We start from the raw sequence: 22,502 nt of genomic DNA, 5'->3' as shown, positions 1-22,502 counted from the left end.
CACCAGAGAAATGGGGGGAGGGGGGTGATGCTAGACAGCAGGTTGTGGCAACTGTGGACTTTGATGGGAGAATAGAGGCATCCTGTGTTTAAGTCAGCAAATGGGGCAGCTATGGATGGCTTGGGACATTATGGTGGCAACTGGGAATATCCCAGGCACAGTGTTTAGGAATAGGCCTTTGCAGTATTCTAAGATGAAGAGAGATGACGTCTAGACCAAAGTAACAACCATGGGACTGAAAAAGTCTCTGAGTCCTAAGAGGCAAGGGGAAAGGCCTAGTGGAAGGGACCAAGGATGAAGTTGTTAAGAAAATTAGAGAAGTGGGGAGGCTGCTGTGGTGGGGAGTTATAGTGGCCTTGAAACCTGCCTGATTTGAGGGATAGAGATACAGGTGTCCTAAGGGAAGTTGGAAAAGGGGCTGTGCTTGATGTAGGAGAGGTAAACTGGAGGGAGAGCTATTGAGAGAGTAGTCCTCCCGGGGCTTGCTAGCTGCTCTGGGAAATCTCAGGTACTTAGATGTAGCCAGAAGAACAGAGAACTAACTTGCTCTCAGAGCCAGAGGGAGAAGGAGATTGGAATGGCTGTACTAAGAGAGTTTGGATCCTGGGTGATTTGAATGTGCAAGCTGCTTCTAAAAGGCAGAGGTGGCTGAAAAGAGGTCTTTAAATGTTTAGTGGTGACATTGCCAGGAAGGCTGTGCTTGGTTGTAAACTGTGTGCTGGGAAAATCACAATGTATTGGCTCTTCTTCAGGCGTGTCCTGGAAGAAACAATTGAGCTATGGAGGGCCACTTAGGGAGTCTGACTACTAAAACTTGAGGAGACCCACACTGCTCCTTAGAAAGGGAGTCAACCTAGTTGGCAGTGATTTGAGGTGTGCTTCTAAGAGTAGGTGGGGCCAGCTGTTGAAAGTCCTTTCCTCCAGCTTTCATCCAGCTGGGCTCACCTGTGCATCTAACCCACCTGGTGAATCTGTAATCAAAGATGCTTTTTTGGAACCATTTCCCACCAGTGTTGGGGACAGTTAGAGCTCCTGAAGCCCTATCTTTTCCTCGGAGTCATAGGTGTGTTTTCTGCTGAGCTCACTGGAGTCCTCATTACCAGGAGTTAGGGGTCTTTCTTCCTGCCCTGAGCTCGTAGGGACATCCCAGCTCCCCCATGGCCTTTCCTGTTACGGTGGGGAGACTGTGAGACTGAGGGAGGTGAGCAGCAGAAGACAGCTGGGCCAAGAGGTTCTTCTTATGACTTCTCATTTCTACCCACATTGTCCCTTCGGCTCCTGCTTCCCCGAGGGTCCTGCCCCTCTTGTACTCCTCTCACCCAAATATGATCACTAATTTTCTAATATACCTGTAATCTCCCCAGATCTTTCCATGCCTGATCCCCTGCAATCTCATTGTTCCCCAGCCCTGTTGGCCTCCCCTCTCCCTCTGCTCTCCTCTGCTGTGTGAGGTTCTCTGATCCATTTCTAGGCTCTCTGCACACTTGATCCTCTACCTTCCCCACCGCAGGTCTTTCCTCCTGTTCTTAGGGGCCACTGCTTACAAGGAGCTTTATCCACTGCTGCCACTGTCCATTCCCCAACTTGCAAGAGACCCAATCTTTTTATTAAAAGAAAAAAATGATTGTTAGTTCGGTTTTTTTCATCAAAAAATTTAATAGTTGTATCTATTTATGGGATGCAATATCACATTTGGGTACATGGATACATTTTAGGATAATCAATTTTGGGGGGGATTAACATATACATCACCTCAAGTATTTGTTGTTTAAATATTCAAATAAATTTAAAATCTTTTCTTAGTTATTTTGAAATATATTCTGTAGCATTAAGTGGGGTCGCCTTGCTGTGCTACTGAACACCAGACTCTTCCTCTTACCCAAATGAAACTTTGTAGTCCTTTACTAATGCCTCCCCTGTCTTAAAGGGGAATTTTAAATCCATTCATCTATTGGTGGCCACTTAGGTTGTTTCTGTATCTTGACTGTCGGGACTGATACCACCATGGACATGCAGTACAGGTCTCCCTTCAGCCTCCTGACTCCCATTCCTTTGGTGTGAATGAGTTAGTGGGATTACTCGATCACATAGGAATTGTATTTTTAGTTTTGGGAGGAACCTCCATACTGTTTTCCAGAATGATTCTACTAAATTACAGCATCAGCTATGTTCCCTTTTCTCCACATCCTTGTCAATATTCCTTACTCTATATTTTCACAATGACCAGTGTAATAGGTATGACATGATATCACCTGTGGTTTTAATTTTGATTTGCTTTAATTCCCATATCTGTTGGCCATTTATATGTCTTATTTTGAGAAATGTCTCTTCAACTTATTTGCCCATGTTAAATATAAGGTTATTCGTATATTTTGTGTATTAAGCCCTTTTCTAACATATGATTTGTAATTTTTCCCACAATTTATGGGTTGTCTCTTTTTTTTTCCAGGCAGAAGTATTGTAGGTGGATGCTATCGCAACAGTCTATTTTGACTTTGTTTTGGGGATCTTATCTAAGAAAACTCTGTGTGAACCAAATAAGAAAGCATTTCCCCTATGTTTTCTTCTTGTAATTTAATAGTTTTAGGTCTTGCTTTTTTTTTTTTTTTTTTTTTGTAAAGGGTTTTTCTAGTAAGCTCAGACTGGTCTTACTCTTATGGGCTCTAGTGATCCTCCTGCCTCAGCCTCTAGAGTAGCTGGGACTATAATTCTCCCTAACACACTCAACTTCAGTTCTTCCATTCATGTCTTTAATCCATTTTGAGTTGATTCTTGGATGAAAGGTGAGATGAGTGTTCATTTTCATTCTTCTGTATGTGGATATTTGGTTTTCCCAGAGACATTTTCTCTGCATATTTGCAAACTTGTTATTTCTGCATGCTTTTTTAAAACAGTAGCCATCCTGATGTGGCAAAGTAGTAACTTGTGCTTTTGGTTTGTATTTCCCTAATGACTACTAATGTTAACTCTCTTTTCCTGTTTTCATTGGCCATTTGTATATCTCTTTTTTATTATTAGTTGTTCAAAACATTACAAAGCTCTTGACATATCATATTTCATACATTTGATTCAAGCAGATTATGAACTCCCATTTTTACCCCGTATACATATTGCAGATTCACATAGGTTACACATCCACTTTTTTACATACTGCCACACTAGTGTCTGTTGTATTCTGCTGCCCCTCCTAGGAAGGGCACCATTTGTATATCTCTTCCAGGAACTGTCTGTAGGGATCCTTTGCTCAGCTTCAAATAGGTTGAATGCTTTGTCCCTTTTGATTTATAGGGATTTGTCAGGAGCTGCCCTGGATGGACATACCTTTAAGTCCTGATGCCCCCAGGCACTGAACAATTATTGACTTCTGTAGTAACTTGGGCATTCCCTGGCTCAGGCAACAAGGTGTGGCTACAGGTGTAGGTGTCACCGGCTAGGGTTAAGTTACACTCACCTGTTCCTTTGTAATCCTACCCTTTTGGTCTTTTCAGAATAGAATGTTCCTTGGAACCACCCCTTTATAAGAGTAAAGAATTCCAGTGTCTCTCTCTCTCTCTTTCCAGGGACCCATAAATTCATAGAGCTGTCCCCAGATAATTCAAAAGGTACTTCTGTGTATTTGCAAGCTTTCTTTGTCATTTGCTTACGTTGTTGGAATAGTCAGATTTTGCGGACCCAGCATTAGGTCACCAGCTAGGATAGAGGGCCATAGGGATTCTTCTTTGTCTCTTTGTTTTTGTGGTGCTGGGATCAAGCACATGCACATGGTAGGCAAGAGCTCTGCCACTGAGCATTATCTCCAGCACTGAATTCATTTTTGTGTATGTGTAAGAAAAAGCTCCACCCTCACTTATTTTTATGGGAATCTCCAGTTTTCACAGCACCATGTGTAGAAAATATACAGCAGCTCTCTGGGAACACTGCTGCCTAGTTGTCCTTAGGGGATACTGACAGGACCACTTATCATCCCACCTCTGGCCACAAATAGCCTCTCTTCTGCTTTGCACCCAGCCCTATACTTCAAAACCACCCCACTCTAAACTCCTTTTGGATTGTGACCTGCAGCCCCTCCTGCCCCTCTAACATGCCCTCCTTGCCCTGGTTTTTTTTAAGGAGCTTGCACAGGGGCTGCACCTTCCTCTCTGTCCCCTGACCTGCCTGTGTTTCCAAACCTTCTGGCCATGGGTCCTCCTACCCTGGACTCCTCCTGACCTCTGGCCCTCTAACAAGCCCAGTCTGCAGCCTCTCACCTTTGTGCAGGCCTCCGCTACAGGCCCGGCTCCCCCTTCCACTCTCCACCAGTACTTTTAGTGAGCCTGTGCCTCTGTCTTGGTTTCAAACTACATGTCAGCCTGTTTCCATGTTCCCTTCCTCTGTTCTTCAGGTCCTATGTCTTCTTTCCTCCTATCCTGTTTTCCTTGTATTGGAAATCCATATTCAAGGGCCTTTGTCTCTGTTCATTCTCTCAGTGTGGCCTAGGAGGCAAAATAAGTGGTGAACGTTCCTGAGCTCTTGATTCCAGGAAGAAATGTCATCTGTGGTATCTTCCTGCAGAGGAGCACACAGTCTTCATTATAACCTAAAAATGAGGTCTCTAGACTACTTAGCGCACCCAAGGTTCTTTTGGATCATCAGCCCTTCCTGCACTAGGACAGTGAGAGAGGCAGGGCAGACCCTCGGGCACTGTAGGCAGAGATAGTCCCGGGACCGAGACCTAAGACTTGGCAGGAAGTGGGAAGTACCTCAGAATGACCCTGGCTGATATCAATGCCCTGCAGAAACAGTAAGAAGGTGGGGGTGAGTGGAGGCAAGCGTGATGTGAGGCTTTCTGCAGGAAGGCTGGTTGCAGAGATCAGGGACCTCTCTTCTCACTGCATTTGTCTGAGAAGGGCAAGCAATGGGGTCTGTGGAGCTCAATATAAAGGACATTGAAGAGAGAGAGCCATGTTGTGGTCCTCTGTGGGCTGGAGTTTCTACCAGGTGGGCAGGGAGGCAGAGAGGTCAGTGGATGTAGAAGTGACTGGTGGGTGGGGGCAGGGTCTCATTCCCTCCAGGAGACTTGGGGCTGTGAGATACAAAAGAACAACGGCACCAGGGGCTTCTGGGATTTCTATGATGAGGAGCCCTTTTTCTCCTATTACCCAGACACTCAAAGCTGGATGATGTACCCTTCCTCCACTCAGACTTTGGCTATGGAAGTCAAGAAGCCATGGAAATCAGATGATAGTCCAAGCAAGGCTTACTGGGCCCTCAGGCTGGGAAAAGTTTGTGGAAGATTCCAGAGATATCTGAACTCCTGAATAGCCTTCAATGAGATAATCGCCCCCATTCCTCTGTGCCTTGATCTAGAGGACCTCCTCTGTAGTATGGGGCTTGTGTTTTCTGTTGGTGTGATGTATTCTGAGTTCCCTGTCCTGTTAAACCACTGGATAAAGAAAGGAGGTTAGGGCTACATATGCACTGTCTGGGCCATAACCAGGAAGCACCCTGAGTCTCAGGAGACTGCCCACCTGCCTGCCAACCCTATTATCATGCAGAGCTCCCTTATGGCCTCACAAACAAGGAGTCTCTGTAACACCCCCCTCCTCAACATCAACAAACCAAAGTCCAATCCTTCTGCTAGTCAGAGAACTGATGCCCTCTGCTGAGAACAGATTTGCAGCAGGCCTGGTGTCAATGAGGACTTTGGCCAGAAAGAGAAGAGTAGAGAGAACCATCCCTGTTCCCTCTGCCTCTTTTAGAGGGGAGTGAGGTTTGATCCCATGCTTGACTGGTTCTGCTTTTTCTTCTCTAGTGTCCCCCACAGTGACTGTGACCTGTGGTGAGGCCTTGGAGAATACCATCAATGTGACAGGTTGGACTTTTGGCTTCTATCCCAAGATTATATCTCTAACCTGACACCAGGATGGGGAACCACTGAGCCAGGAGACACAGCAATCTGGGAGTTTCTTTCCCTATGGGAATGGGACCTACCAGACCCGGGTGTCCACCAGGATTCCTCAAGGACAGGAGGAGAGATTCAGCTGCCCCGTGGGACCCAGTAGGAAAGACAGCACTGGCACTGTGTCCTGTGGTGAGCCTGGGTGTCCCAGCAGGGGTTCCCAGTGGGTAGGTCAGTGACCAGGGTGGTGAGAGGGAAGAAATCTAGAGGCTCTGGAACCCAGATGGTAATATGTGTGCTTTCAGGATTGGCCCTGCCATTTCACAGCTGATGGAGTGCCTTTATGGCTGTGAATGCTGCTGTTGATGCTGTTATTCTTCTTCATGTTCTTTGGTGCAAGAAGAGGAGGGAAACATCTGCTGCAAAGGGTTCAGGTGAGAAATGTGAGCAGTGGACGGAGATGGCACGTTTTTGGGTTGTAGGGTCCCTCGTGACTCCCACTGCACAGAGAGCAGTGGAGGTGATCAGCCTTCTGGAACAGGGATAGAAGTGCCATTATTTGTGAGGGGCTGGCCAGCCAGGTCTCCAGCTACTCCCCTTAGTCCTGTCAGAATCCAGGGCTGTGAACATCCTCAAAGGTCCAGCTGCACTGTATTCTTGTCACTGAGTTAGGAGTGAGCTTCAGTGTGGTTTTACTCCTGTTCTGTCCTTGTCCCCTTCTCTGTCTCAGGCATTGGGGGCTTAACCAGGGGAATGGTGGGCTGATTGGTGTGGGTTAGATTATCACAGACTCAGGCAGACACAGAGTAAAAGGATCTGTGATTTGTGTTCTTTAGAAACTCTAGAGGAATCCCACAAAGGCTAATGTCTCTGGTTCCTTCCTGTCTGCCTCACTTTTTATGGTCTCTCCACCTGTCATGAGCAAAGCAACAAAAAGACCCATTCAGCCTGTGCAAACAGTGCCTGCCCCTGGGAAGCCCATGTAGAGCCTGCCCAGGGGTATTCAGCATATGTAGTTCTCTTCTGTCTTCTCTGAATCTCTCCTTTCTCCTCAGGGGTCTCTCCTGTGTGTGTCCACTAGGTCACTAGCCCCACCACAGTGGTCGTCCATCAGGAGTGGCTTCACAGATGTTATGAAAAAATGACAAAGCAGATGCTTCCCACCATCTGGGGAAAGAGACCAGCCATTGTGGGCAGCTGTGGTCCGTTTTTGTCCTACCTGGTGTTATAGTTTCCATGTGGAATATCTCACAAAGGCTCATGAGTTGCAGGCTTGGCTCCAGGTATTGGTCCTACTGGAAGGTGTGCAAGCTTTAGCAGGTGGGCCTAGTTGGAAGAGGCATTCCTTGAAGGAGCCATCTTTACCCAGGCTCTTCTCTCTTTCTCTGCCTCCTGGCCACCATGAGGTGAGGAGTGTCACCTTGTCATGTACTTCCCACCATTATTTTCTGCCCTATCACTAGCCCACAGCAATGGGGCCAAGTGACTCTGGGCTAAAAGTGGTGAAACTTGAGCCAATGTAAATCTTTCCTCCTAAGTGTTTTACCTCAGGTATTTTGTCAGAGCAGTGAAAGCTGACTGTGACACTTGAGGTTTTCCTGTCCACCTTCAGGGGGCACAGTCCCCAAGGGCTGTGTGTGTTGGGTGTTGGGTCTGTGCCCTGTGACCTCCTATCACCCTGCCATTCCTGGGCCATCCTCCTTTTTAAGATGGCCACTCCCCTGTGCATTTGGAGTAAGGGGTGGTCAAAACCATATACTATCACCAGTCAGGTTGCTTGAGGGGTCAGGAAAAGAGAAAACAGGAAGTTCTTATTTCAGCAGGGAACCAAGTTGAAGAATGAACAATTACTCATGTAGAGGATCTTTCTTTTGTTTCTGCCCCTTCTGTGTGGCCAGCAGTGGGGGTGCTGGATAGTTTTTCATCCTTGAACCCAGTTTCAGTGTTGGTTGGCCCCTTGGGCCTAGGAAGACTGCCTCACAGCAGGTGACTGTCCAGGTGACTCTCCTGCCAGGGCTGATGGTTCAGTGCTCTCTGCAGCTCTCACCTGCAGCCTCTGGTACATGAATGCTAGTTCTGGTTCTCTGTAGGGAAAAATAGTTGCCTGCAATTTCCCTGGAGCTTTTGCTGGGAAGAGTGAAAGTTAGGTGCCTCATATCTCCAAATTTCTGCTCTAAAGGTTGACACCTAATTACAGCTCATCTTTTTTTCCTTCTTCTTCTTTTAGTAGTACTGGGGATTTGCCCAGGGGTGCTCTACCACTGAGCTACACCTCCAGGCTTGTGGCCCGTGTGAGTCCCTATGCAGCTGAGGGAAAGCAGGTGAGGAAGTCTCAGGAAGCAGGAGCCTTTGGGGAGTAGCCGATTTCCTGGGGCAGATGGGCCAAGTAGGCCTTAGGAGGGTAAAGTACAGATTAGGGACATGAGTAAGTGTTGGGGGTCAGGGATTCTGCATCTGCTCTGTGTGGGCTGCTTCAGGTCAGGTGAGCAGCAGACCAGGGGGCAGCATGTTTTTCTGGCTGGGCCTGCTGGTGCCCCTGGGCTTCCTGGTGGGCTTTCCAGTTAGGAGCTGCTGGCTCAGGGCTGAGAGGAAAGGATGCTGAGCTGCTGCTGGAGCAGACCCTGCTGGGTGAGCACCTGCCCCTGCAGCAGAGGACACCTGAATATTAAGGGGGTAAAGGCCTGTGTGTGAACCCTGTGCCCAGGATTGGCAGAAGGAACTGCCTTCTCTGGCAGGTCCCTATTCTGTGAGGAATGGTTGGGCAGAGGAGCAGGCACTGGGCTTCACTTTGGGATCTTGTTGTTTACTTCTTTGGTCTTCCATTCCCTTGAGTGATGCATGGTGGAAACTGAGGCAGGTGAGGCTGTTGGCAGATTTAGGAGAGGAGGCTGGTGAGGAAAACTAGTGGGGGCATTTTCTTCTCACAGAAACTCTGAATCTGATTTGGAGGGACTGAGAAGACAGGGGTTCTGAGGGATAAAGGTCATATTCTGCCGCGAATTGAACACTGACTCTTCCCTTCTCCCATAGCTCAGGAGTTCACAAGTCCTGGATCATCAGAAGATGGTGAAAAGGAACCATAACAGCACTGTGCAGCTGGGGTCAACCTTCCAGGGTGATGCTGTGAGGCACATCTGCCCTGAAGAGTTGGAGCCCTCATGTGATGAAGAACTGGAATGTCACATTGGTTGATGGGACAGGGTTGGAGCTTTGGGGGGTATCCTGGTGCTGAGCAATAGGGGTCAGTGTGCTTAAGGAAAATAGTGACTAGAAGGTGCTTACGGACTGAGATGATGAGAGTAAGTGACCAGAATCTGCAGACTGAAGTGGGCAGAGTGGTGGGAAGGTAGACCTCTACCCTGCATCTTGATCCTTCCTGACTGCTGGTCTTGGAGACTCCAGAGGCACCTAGCCCAGAGACTTACCAGGGGTGTGCACACTCTGTCTGCTGCAAGAGTGGGTACAGGTTCCACCTGGAAGCAAAAGCCTGATGAGGGACCTTGCTTGGGTCCTGATCCCTCCTGCTGGTATTAGGGAAGCTAGGTAGGGAATTCACTCATGCATTTTTTTTTTATTTGGTTGTTCTGAGGATTGAACCCACTATACCAGGAGCTACATCCTCAGCCCTTTTCCCTTTTTGACAATCAAGATCTCAATAAATTGCCAAGATTAGCCTCACACTTTCAATCCTGCCTCAGCCTCATGAGCAGCTGGGATTGTAGGTGTATGTACTGCAGCCAGACACTCAATAAATACATCCAGACATGTATTTATTGCCATCATCTTTCATGTTTTCACTTAAGCATATTATACATTTAAGTATTTAAGTATTGCTTTGGGTTATCCTGAAGAATTATTTGTTATACTGAGTTTTCATTTTACATAAACTTTCTATTTTTAATTCAAGTTATTTTTTTGTAACAGAAAGAGTCAAATATTTACATTAGTTATTTCATGAAAAGGCAGGATCCTCTTTGTCTCCTCTTGATTTTCTATTTTCTTAGGTGCTACCACTTTGAGTGTTATAGCTGATTCTTTTCAGTTTTACTTTTCATCTTTGTGGTTTCTGTTGGTGCTGGAGATGGAATTCTGGGCTCACACAAGCTGGGCAAGTGCTCTACCACTGAGCTGCACACCCGGCCCTCAACTTTTGCCTCTGTAACTCTAAATACAAGGCCTTTGTTAAGGCTGCTGGCCTTTTCCTTTGCAGGCTCTGTTGCAGTGCTCCATGGCTGACACAGAAGTCAGTAGGAATTGTTCTCTGTCACTCCTGCCCTTTCCCCATCTTCCAATGTTTTCATACATAAATTATGTTCAGCTCAGTCATTCTATTTCTGTATCTATGACAATTATTCTAATATATAAAGTTCCATAGTTTCCACTTCCAGTATACCATTTCGTTCCTGGTATAGCATTCCTTGGAGTTAATAATCTCCTTTGATTTTCTTTTGATAATTTTCTGTGGAGCACTTATTAATTTAACTTGGGTAATGTTGCTATTTGTAAGATTCAAGAAGTTCTGACTTTGTTGATTTTAATTTATTTTATTTTTACTTTTTATTTCTTCAAAATAAATATATGTTCTGGGCCCTTCTGACATACTTGCATCTTGACTGGGCTTCTGTATCTGAGGCAGAACCACCATCCCAGCTACTTGGGAGGCTGGGGCAGGAAGATCACAATTTTGAGGCCAGGCTGGGAAATTTTGTGCAATTCTGTCTCAAAAACTGGAGTGACGTAGGCTGGGGATACAATCAGTAAGAACATCCTAGGGTGCCATCGGCAGAAGCAAGGATGAGTGCACCCGTGCACACACATGCGCACACACACATACACACACAAACAACTAAATTAGTAATAGGATAAACTTTTTTTTATTGGTTGTAATAATTAGTTACACACAACAGAATGCATTTTGATTTATTATACACAAATGGAGCGCAACTTTTCCTTTCTCTGTACACGATGTAGAATCACACCATTCATGCAATCATACATGCACCTAGGGTAATGATGTACATCTCATTCCATCATCTTTCCTAGTCCCATGATCCCTCCCTCTGCTCACTCCCCTGTGCCCAATCCAAAGTTCCTCTATTTTTCCCCTGCTCACCAGCCCCATTATGGATCAGTGTCCACATACCAGAGAAAACATTTGGCCTTTGTTTTTTTTGTATTGGCTTATTTCACTTAGCATGATATTCCCCAACTTCATCCATTTATCTGCAAAGGCCTAATTTTATTCTTTTTTAATGCTGAATAATAGTCCATTGTGTGTATAAACCAGAGTATATCCATTCATCTATTGAAGGGCATGTAGGTTGGTTCGACAATAAAGAGATAAGACAGGGTTAACATTTTATTGTAGCAAAAATACTTCAAATTAACCATTCAAATGATTTTGCTGGGGATACTGGGTACTGGGAATTCAACTCAGGGGCAACTTACCACTAAGCTATATCTCTAGTAATTTTGAATTTGTTTTTGTTTTTGTTTTCAGAAAGAGTCTCCTTAAGATGTTGAGGTGGTCTTTGAATTTGCAATCCTCCTGTCATAGTGTCCCAAGTCACTGGAATTTCATGTGGGCACCACTGTACTCATCATTAAAATCATATTTAAATATATAATATCATACTGTTCAACTATAAGTACATGGTGTGCAAGAGATTTTTAGTACTTTTCTATCTTGAAAAATGGAAATTCGCCGGCTGCGCGCGCAGCGGTGGTGGCGGCGGCGCGATCCGCCGGGCTGTAACCGTCGTCCGTCCGGGAGCGACTAGAGCGGCAGCGGCGGTCGGGCACGGCGCGAGGCAACACCACAGGGCAGCGGCGGCAGCGGCGGCAGCAGGAGACGCAGCGGCGGCCGCAGCAGCAGCAGCAGCAGCCGCAGCAGCAGCAGCAGCAAGACGGACTCGTGGACACGCGCCGCCGCCGCCGCCGGGCGGGCCGGGTGTCGCGCGCCGAGGCTGGGGGGGAGTCGTCGCCGCCGCCGCCACCGCTACCGCCGCCGCCGCCGCCGCCGCCGAGGTGACTGAGGAGAGAGGCGCCTCCTCGCTCCCGCCGCCGCCGGACTTCAATGCCCAGTCCCCAGCTCGCCAGCGTTTTTCGTTGGAATATACGTTGCACATTTATGGCGATTCTGAGCGTGAGGGCAGACTTCTGCCAGGCTCAGCCCAGCGTTTTCGCTGACAAGTGAGCTTGGGGGTTCTATGTGCCATAATTAACATTGCCTTGAAGACTCTGGACACCGAGACTGGCCTCAGAAATAGTTGACTTTTTTTTTTATTGCAAGTATATTTCTTTTAATGACTCCAGTAAATTAAGCATCAAGTAAACAAAAGTGGAAAAACGACCTACACTTTTTTTTAATTATTTTATTGTTGGTTGTTCAAAACATTACATAGTTCTTATTATACCATATTTCACAGATTGATTCAAGTGGGTTATGAACTCCCATTTTTACCCCGTATACAGATTGCTGTGTCACATCAGTTACATTTCCATTGATTTACAAATTGCCTTTCTAGTGACTGATATATTCTGCTGTCTATCCCATTCTCCACTGTCCCCTCACCCCTCCCCTCCCCTCCCCTCCCCTACTCTCTCTCCATCCCCTCTACTATAAATCGTTTCTTCCACTTATATAATTTTTCTCCTACTCCTCCTTTCCTCTTATATGTAATTGTGTATAACCCTGAGGCTCACCTTCCAATTCCATGCAATTTCCCTTAACTCTCACTTTCCCTCCCACCTATCATCCCTGTTTAATGTTATTCTTCTTCTCCAGCTCTTCGTCTCTACCCTGTCCTTGGTTACTCCCCTTATATCAAAGAAGACATTTGACATTTGTTTTTTAAGGATTGGCTAGCTTCACTTAGCATAATCTGCTCTAATGCCATCCATTTCCCTCCAAATTCTATGATTTTGTCATTTCTTATTGCAGAGTAATACTCCATTGTGTATAAATACCACATTTTTTTAATCCATTCATCTATTGAAGGGCTTCTAGGTTGGTTCCACAATCTTGCTATCGTGAATTGTGCTGCTATGAACATCGATGTAGCAGTGTCCCTGTAGCATGCTCTTGTTAGGTCTTTAGGGAATAGACCGAGAAGGGGAATAGCTGGGTCAAATGGTGGTTCCATTCCCAGCTTTCCAAGAAATCTCCATACTGCTTTCCAAATTGGCTGCACCATTTTGCAGTCCCACCAACAATGAACAAGTGTACCCATTTCCCCGCATCCTCGCCAGAACTTGTTGTTGTTGGACTTCTTAATGGCTGCCAATCTTACTGGAGTGAGATGGTATCTTAGGAAAACCGACCTACACTTTTAATGTGTCTCACTAGTGCCTAAATGTAGTAAAGGCTGCTTATGTTTTGTATGTAGTTGGATTTTTTTGGACTCCGAAGGAATCCATCTGCAGACATTGAGGCCCAAGTTGAATTTGGATTGGTGTGGATTCTAAATACTTCTGCTTATCTTGAAGAGAAAAGCTTCATAAAGAATAAACAAGTTGAATAGAGAATACTGATTGATAATAGGCATTTTAGTGGTCTTTTTTAATGTTTTCTGCTGTGAAACATTTCAAGATTTATTGATTTTTCCCCCAATTTTCCCCATCATACTCACACACACGCACGCTCACACTTTTTATTTGCCATAATGAACCGTCCAGCCCCTGTGGAGATCTCCTATGAGAACATGCGTTTTCTGATAACTCACAACCCTACCAATGCAACTCTCAACAAGTTCACAGAGGAACTTAAGAAGTATGGAGTGACAACTTTGGTTCGAGTTTGTGATGCTACATATGATAAAGCTCCAGTTGAAAAAGAAGGAATCTACGTTCTAGATTGGCCATTTGATGATGGAGCTCCACCCCCTAATCAGATAGTAGATGATTGGCTGAACTTGTTAAAAACCAAATTCCGTGAAGAGCCAGGTTGCTGTGTTGCAGTGCATTGTGTTGCAGGATTGGGAAGGGCACCTGTGCTGGTTGCAGTTGCTTTGATTGAATATGGAATGAAGTATGAAGATGCAGTTCAGTTTATAAGACAAAAAAGAAGGGGAGCATTCAATTCCAAACAGCTGCTTTACTTGGAGAAATATCGACCTAAGATGCGATTACGCTTCAGAGATACCAATGGGCATTGCTGTATTCAGTAGAAAGAAATACAAACGAAGGCTTATGTGATTGTGGCATTTAGAGGGAACTCTTGGTACCTGGAAATGTGAATCTGGAATTTACCTGTGTCATCGAAATAGTATTGGATTCAGTACTCCTCAACCACTCTTCTTAACAATTAGGAAAAAGTAAACAAATAAGAAATCCCTCTATAACATGAATAAAATGTTTAAGAAAAGAAAAAAGAAAAAAAAGAAAGAAAAAAGGGATTAATTCAGTGAAGGATGATTTTCTCCTGGTTTTGGAGTTTTAATTTCTGCCAGGATCGAATTATTTTAATATCTCCTGTCTTTTTTAACTTTTTCAGAATAGGTCTCTTAAGGAAAACCAGCAGAATATTAGCCTGTGCAGAACCACCTGTTTGGGGAGCACATCTTTCATTATGCTTGGCACATAGATTTCCCTGTGGTGGGATATTTGGGAGGAGGAAAGAGGTGCATTTTCCCCCCTCTTCTTTGTTTTCTCTTGTCCCCTCCTTTCCCCTGATACACATTGTAGATGGACTAGGAGAAGCCCTTATTGCTGTAGATTTTCATGCAGTCTGGCAGCCTTAAGCCCATCTGGGCACTTTTAGAGGAAAAACAAACAAACAAACAAACAAAAAAATGTTAAAAAACACCAAAAAAAAAAGGCATGCATGTGGTTTTAGTCTTTACTGATGATGGAGTGTTCATCTTCGTTTCTTTTCCTCAAAGCCTTGATCTAACATTAGGCAAAGTAGCCAAGAAACTTTTGTTTTGGTAAATTAGTGGGGAAGTAGCATTTGAAGAGGAATCTTTATTCTCAAAGAACTTAGCTGAGAGTCGAATTCTTCTCTTTTCCAACCAATGATGCTAAGTGAGTATCCCAGAAATTTGTTTTCTGAAGAGGACAGCTCTAGTTCATTACTAAAAATATGTTCAGGCCGAGAATTAGCACACTCTACAAACAGTAGAATTGTGGACCATAGCACTACTCTGATTTTCTGTCTAATGATGTCAGGGAATACTGGTAGCTTAAAACTTTTACTTCAGGACTTAATTGTACTCTGAATTTTCAGAAATGGTCAGAGGAGCAACAGCAAATTCACAATATTTAGGTCTTGATAAATACCTGTGGTGATCATTTTTCAAACTATTCCCTATATGTATAGTTCAGTTGAGCCACTGATTGCCTTGTTATTTTCTTTCTAGGTTCTTTTTGAGATTTAAAAAAAAAAGTCACTGGTTCAGAACCAGCAATGCTATAAACAGGGTAGAAGATACCAGGCAACCCAATGAGAAGCAAAGGGACTGTGTTGCTTATGAAGTGGTATAGTAGCATTTTTGCAAATCTCTGCTGGGTTCAATGTGCTGATTTAGAAAGAAAAGCTGTTTTTCTCCTCATTTGCAGAAGGCAGTTATGACCAGGCTGTATTGACAAAGCAAGTAGAAGGGCACCATCAGGGGTTCTTGCACTCTTTTCACCTAAATATTAAATAATAGTGCCCTGCTTCTAAGGCTCTGAATACAGGCTTAGAGTCATCTTGTCTTGCTGGAGTTTGCTGTGCAGAGCCATAAGCTTTCCATTTTGTTAGTGTCAGCTAGGCCAGTAGGAATGGCACAGGACCTCGTCTCTCACTGATGATACCTCAGACGTTGGCCGGCTATGTGAACTGCCTATTTCCTATTGCCGGAGTTGTTTTCGATTTTTAACTAAATACAAATCTGTAGATTCTCCTTTCCCTCATCCCAGCAAACAAAGCAAAATAATGCTTTTTGACATTGTTTCTAGAATTTTCAAGTAAAAAAAATGATGGTACTATCCAAAATTCTTTTTTATTTCTGAACATGACAATAGATTCCTTTAACACAGACTCGAGATCAAATCAAAATATCATAGCCTCTAAGTTCAGATATACTTTCAACTCTTTGGATCAATGCCATCAGAAACCTTTTCCATTTGACATGCTCTGAATGTTGTTTGGTGGGGGGGGGGGAAGTATAGGTGTGTGCATTCACATGCATGCAGCCTCCATCAGTACCAGTGCCTGCCCGAGTTAGGAGAACTACATTCCTGGTTCTAAGCGAGAAGAAGGGTATATAAAACAAAGTGAAACATTAGCCCTCATTTTATTTTAAATTACAGACTAATGTTAATTGTTCTCAGAACTGGATTTTTTCCCATCAAAACATTTTTTTCCTTTGGATTTAATGAAGTATCGCTAGCTGAAGCCAGTTTGACATGGTGAGAGAGATGTCAGACTGATGAAGGGTATGCAGCCTGATTTAAAACCAAACCCTGAACCCTTTTAAAGAAAAATAAAACATATTTTACACGTTAAAAAAAAGAAAAAGAAAAATGGAAATTCTATGTCCTTTGAACAAAACTGTCTCACCCCCTTGACCCCTGGCAACCAGCATTCTGTTTACAGGTTCTCAGAATGTGACTGCTTTAGACACTTTATAAGAGAAATCTTGGAGAATTTGTTACCTCCTCTGCTTCCATGAGGCTAGGAGTTCAGAGTACAAACTGCAGTCTCTGAATGTGAAAACTTTAATATAATGAGCATAATTGGATTCTAAGATGGAGAAGTGGTAACACTCAGTAGCCAAAGGCCTTGAGGTAGGTGTGGCTTCTTTAATGGACACCAGCCTCAGTAACAGAGTAGTGTGGCTGGTGCCCTGATGGCATCTGCTCACTCCTCCTGATATTCCTAGGAGGGAAACAGAAAGCCTACTCACTTCTTACTTCATGTGTCTAAACTAAACATTTCTGGGACAAAGGAACACACATCTGCCTTGAATCATAAGAACACAGACACAGTCCCTCCATCATTTGCCAGACTTGAGCCAGTTTACAGACACAGAACCCCTGGAATATAGAAAGTTCAGCTTCCTTGAGGAAGAATCCTAGTGCACTATTGAAAATTTCTACAGTTCATCTTATTCCCAGCCTTCATCAAAGGACTTTATCTGCTATTAATAGGGAAAATGTGCATTGGGGGAAAGGATATATTCAAATATTTTTTTCCTATTGGACACTGACTCTAATTGACACTAAGTCCCAGAGACACCAAATATCACTATGGCTCCCCAGTCCAAACAGCAATTTATAGAGGTTAGGAAATCAAGGGATTTTTAGCTCAGTTTCCTTTCAAAGTGGACCAGAGTGTTTAACAAACCCATTCTGTGGTTATTCCCACAGTTCCTAAATGCATAATGCAATAAATGTTTTCAGAAACAAGCAGTGTCTCTGGATTGACATATTGATGTTGGAGTGGGGGCTGTTGTAGTGGGAAGGCCAAGTAGAAGCTGCTAGAAATGCCTTTATCTAGGCACATAATACTGTACTCCTGGATGCACTGCAGAGATTAGTGTCACCAACAAGGACCTAAAAGATACAGGGGTTGTGATTGCTACCCCAAACCCATTCAACTCACATGTTTGACCTGTGCTAGAAAGAGAGGGATTGAGAATCCCAGTGGATTGTTGCAAACTTAACCAGGGGCGCCTCCAACTGCAACTTCTGTGTCAGATAAGTTTTTATTGCATGAGCAAAATAACACATCCCCTGGTACCTGATATGCAGCTATTAACCTAGAAAACACGTTTTGTATGGGGCAGGAGTACTAGATATTCAACCCACGGACTGTTCACCAATGAGCTACATGTCCAGTCCTCTTTATTTTTTATTTTGACACAGGATCTCACTAAGTTGTTGAGGCTGGCCTCAAACCTCCTGAGTCTCTGGGATGACCTGTGTCAGTGGCATAGAGCTGCTTCAGAGTCTGATCTGGTGCTTGTTGGCCTTGACAATCACAAGGAACACAAGTTGTGTTGTGGTTTTCTGTTTTTCTCACAGCAGACTCAGTGGTCAGGGGAAGTTCATGACATTGTGGTGAAGTTGTTTCCCTGGGGGAATTTTTTTAACCAGTGCTGGGGATTGGTCCAAGGGCCTTGCACTTACTAGCAAATGTTCTACCTCTGAGGTCCATCCCTATCCCTGGTGATGCCCTTCTCAGGATATCTGATCTGCCTTTAGAGCAACAATGTGGGGTCCACTGGTGGGTGGATTGTGGATGCATCTTTCTTTCTTGGTGCCAAGGATTAAACCCGGGTCTCATATAGGCTAAGCCTGCACTCTACCACTGAGCCACACCCCTAACTTGGTATTTGTTTTGTTTTGTGGCTCTGGATGCCTTTCAGCATTGCTTTCTTAGGCTTCAAAACCTTGGCTTTGGATTTGGAAACAAGAGAAGCTTTCTTCTTTGCTTTCAGAGACACTTTGGTGAAAAGGACATATTCACTGTCTCATTCCAGAACATATCAACTCCTCAGACCCATGTCATAATTTAGATCATAGGAATCTTTTTTTCTATCTTGAAATCAAGTTTTGCTCTGTTGTCCAGTCTTACCTGAACCTGTGATCTTAGTGCCTTAACTTCCTGTATTGGTGGGATTACAGGCACACACTACATCACCTGTCCCCTAAGGGTAATGATTGCTCTCCGTTTTAGAACAAGTCAGGATTTTCCATTATTGATGACACTATGCTGACTGGACCTAGTAATTGAGAAATAGTATGACATTTGTATCTTACAAGGGACAAATGTATTTGGAAAAAATTGGGGGTCTTCTACCTCATGAAAATAGAAGTCCAAAATTATGTATAAGGCAAAATATTCCTTCTAAAGTGAGAGAGAAGTCATTGCATCTGGCCCCTCCTATAAAAACCAAGAAGCACAGTGCCTAGTGGGCATCTGGAATTTAGAGGCAGAACATTCCTCATTTGGCAATGCTACTCTGGGCCATTTACTGAGTGACTTGAAAAGCTCCTGGTTTTGAGTTTTGCCCAGAACAATAGAAAACTATAACAGATGCAGGCTGCTGTGCTTATGGCAGGTAGGGATGTTATTTGTATCTGTCCTACTAGTTGAATTGATGCACAGGCCCCTTAAGATTTTGAATCAAAGCCCTCCTGTCTCCACAGGTAACTTTTTTCCATTTGAGGAATTGATGTTGGCTTTCCACTGAATCTTAGCAGTCTCTGCCACTGAGACTGAACAGTTAACCTTGGACAACAAGTGCCATATGATCTAAGCTGTCCATCATAAGCTATGTTTATCTGACTCATCAAGATATAAAGCTGTGTGTACATAGGAGCACTCAGTGTTAAAATCTAGTGGTGTATATGAGATCAGGCCTGAGCAGGCTCTGAAGGCAGAAGTCAAATACATGAAGAGGTGGCCCAAATATCCTATCATTGCTGCCCTACTACCTCCTCTTCCAGTCTGTATCGTTGGTCTCATATCCTTATGACTAGGTGACAGAGAAAGAAATCCTGGGCCTGATTGACAGATGGTTCTTCATGGTGTGCAGGCAGCATGCATAAGTGTTCAGCTGCCACACTACATCCTGTTCCTGGGATATTCCTGAATAACCCTGATGGATGCCCCCTCCCAGTGGGCAGAAGTTGAAGCAGTAGACCTGGCTGCTAACTTTTCTTCAAGTGGAAAAACTCCAAATGTGGAATTATATATCAATTCTTGTGACCAATGGATTGGCAGGATGTCAAGGACTTGGAACATTATAGTAATTTAGTGACAAGGAACTTTGCAGAAAAGGGTGAATCCAGCAGAGGAAGAATTTAACAGTGAAATGGATAGGGTCAATCATTTTGTTGATTTCAGACAATTTCTTTCCCCATTCACTCCTCCTATTTCCCAATGAGCTGCTGATATACATGGTCATGGTGCCATGGTTGGTTTGGCATGAGCACATCCACAAGGACATTCCCCTGCCAAAGTCAATTTGGCTGTGGTCAATCTTCCAGCAGCAGTGACAACTCTGCCCAGTATTTCACCATTTCCTTTGGTGATAAGCAGCTATCTGAGGTCATGTCAATTGCAGTAGACCGCTACCATCACTGACAGAGCAAGGTTCTCTTCTTGTTGGAATGGACAATTACTTTCTATGGTATCTTCCCTATACACAATGCTGTTGCCAAAGTTTTGTCTGTGAGTCTCAGAATACAGTCTGCATCATTGTGATGTTCCACACAGCTTTGCTTCTGATCAAGGAAGTTATTTTACATCCAAAGAAGTGAGGCAGTGGTTCAGAGCTCATGAATGCTCCCCATCATCCTGAAGCAGGTGTCTTGGTAGAATGGTGGAAGGGCTTTTGAAGAGATAGTTACAATGCTAACAAGTGACACTACCATTGCAGGGCAAGGGCAAGGTTCTCCAGAGACTGACTATGCTTGAAATCATTGATCATGATTTCATTGTCCTGGTTTCTCCCAGGTCAGGAATCAAATGAAAATGCAAGTAGCAGCATGCCATCTTCCCTCTAGTGCCTCAAGGGCAAAATTTATTCTTCTTGTGCCAATAACTTGATGTTTTGCTGGCTTGAATTCTAACATCAAGAGGCAGGAATGCTGCCACCACAAGACACATTGAAGTGAAAGGTAGGCTAAACCAACAGCCAATCAACAGAGCTGCTGTGCTGGCTGAGATGATGGATCCTGACTACTGAGAGGAAATTGGACCACTATTCCCCAATGGAATAAGGGCAACATGTCTGGAGAGCAGTAATCCCTGTGGCCCTCCCCAAAATGAAAATAGATTTTACCATTAGGCATTTACACTTGTATAAATATACATATACAGCTTTTTACCTTTTTTCATATACAGTTTTAATTTGCATTTTCCTGAATGCAATATTTATTTAATGTTTCTTTTAAATTTTTATTTAAATGCTATTTTAAAAAATATAATTAAACAAAGAGTGGGATTCCTTATTAAATATTCACACATATGCACAACATAATTTGGTCAAGTTCATTCTCTAGTCATTCCCCATTCTCTCACCTCCACCCTCCCACTGGTCCATTTCCTGTACTACTCTCCATTCTAATTTCATTACTTTCCTATCCCTTTCCCTCCATATGAAAGAAAATATTCAACTTTTGACTTTCTGAGTATGGCATTTTCACTTAACATAATCTTCCCAAGTTCCATTCATTTGCCTGCAAATGGCATAATTTTATTCTTCTTTGTGGCTGTATAAAACTGCATTGTGTACATATACGACATTTTCTGTATCCATTCATCTCTGACAGGCATCTAGGTTGGTTGCATAATTTGTCTATTGTGAATTGGGCTGTAATAAAAACTGATATGCATGTGTCACTATAGTATGTTGCCTTTATTTCTTTCTGATAAATAGGAGTGGCATAACTGGGCCACATGGTGGTTCCATTCCTGGAGTTTGTTTTTTTTTTTTTTTTTATTGTTGGTCGTTCAAAACATTACATAGTTCTTAATATATCATATTTCACAGTTTGATTCAAGTGGGTTATGAACTCCCATTTTTACCCCATATACAGATTGCTGTATCACATCAGTTACACTTCCATTGAGGGGGGATAGTAGAGAATAGGATAGACAGCAGAATACATCAGACACTAGAATGCCATTCCTGGAGTTTTGAGGAGCCACCTTACTACTTTCCATAGTGGTTGTACTAATTTACAGTCACACTGACACTGTATAAAGGTCTTTTTCCCCCCACAACCTCATCAGTACTTATTATTATTATTTATATTCTAGATGACTATCATTCTTACTGGTTTAAGATGAAATTTCAGTATACTTTTGATTTTCATTTCCCTAAATGGAAAATCCCTGTACCAAAAGATGTTGAACAGTTTTCATATATTTGCTAGCCATTGAATTTCTTCTTTTGAGAAGTATCCATTTGGATCATTTACTGTTTGGGATTTTTTGTTTGTTTGTTTTCTACCTGGATTAAACCCAGGGGCACTTAATAACAGAGCCCCATCCACAGCTCTTATGAAAGTATTTTATTTAAAGGCAGGATCTCACTGTTACTTAAGGCCTTGATAAGTTGTGGAGACAGGCTTTGAACTCATGATCCTCCTGCTTCATTCTTGTGAGCCACTAGGATTACAGTCTTATATCACCATTCCTGGCTCATTTATCTATTCATTGATGGGATTTTTTTGCTTTTTGGTGTTAGAGTTTTTAAATTTCTGTTTATATTTTAAATATTTATCTTGTTGGAAGAGTATCTGGCAAATATTTTCTCTCATTCTGTAGGCTCTCTCTTCATGGTCTAAATAGTTACCTTCACTGTGCAAAACCTTCTTACTTTGATGCCATAGATTTTTATTAATTCTTGGTATTATTTCCTGAGTTTTTGGAGTCAATAGAGGACGTCATACCCTATGCTTATATGGAAGAGTTTGACACTCTGTTTTCTTCTAGCTATTGCAAATATTTTGGTGTGATTTCTGGGTCTTAGGATCAGATGATTGCATCTGTCTGGATTTGTCTCTCTGCCTTCTATTCTGTTGCATTGATCTATGCATTTGTTCTTATTTCAGTAGCATGCAGTTTTGGTTACTATACTGCTAGAGTATAATTTGAAGACAGATATTGTGATGCTTCCCGCGT

General features: G+C 43.5%; 1 protein-coding gene across 1 annotated transcript; it reads left to right on the top strand.

The window, feature by feature from the left end:
- Nucleotides 1-13,203: 13,203 nt before the first annotated feature.
- On the top strand, nucleotides 13,204-14,377 carry LOC308648971 (protein tyrosine phosphatase type IVA 2-like). Its single transcript, XM_081294217.1, has one exon. It carries the CDS (start codon nucleotides 13,543-13,545, stop codon nucleotides 14,044-14,046), a length of 504 nt encoding a protein of 167 aa, XP_081150343.1. The 5' UTR covers nucleotides 13,204-13,542; the 3' UTR covers nucleotides 14,047-14,377.
- Nucleotides 14,378-22,502: the final 8,125 nt, after the last annotated feature.

Source organism: Spermophilus citellus (genome assembly GCF_964194105.1).
Source record: "Spermophilus citellus genome assembly, chromosome: 5".
NCBI classification, from domain to species: Eukaryota; Metazoa; Chordata; class Mammalia; order Rodentia; family Sciuridae; genus Spermophilus; species Spermophilus citellus.
This window is presented reverse-complemented; position numbering and strand designations above follow the sequence as displayed.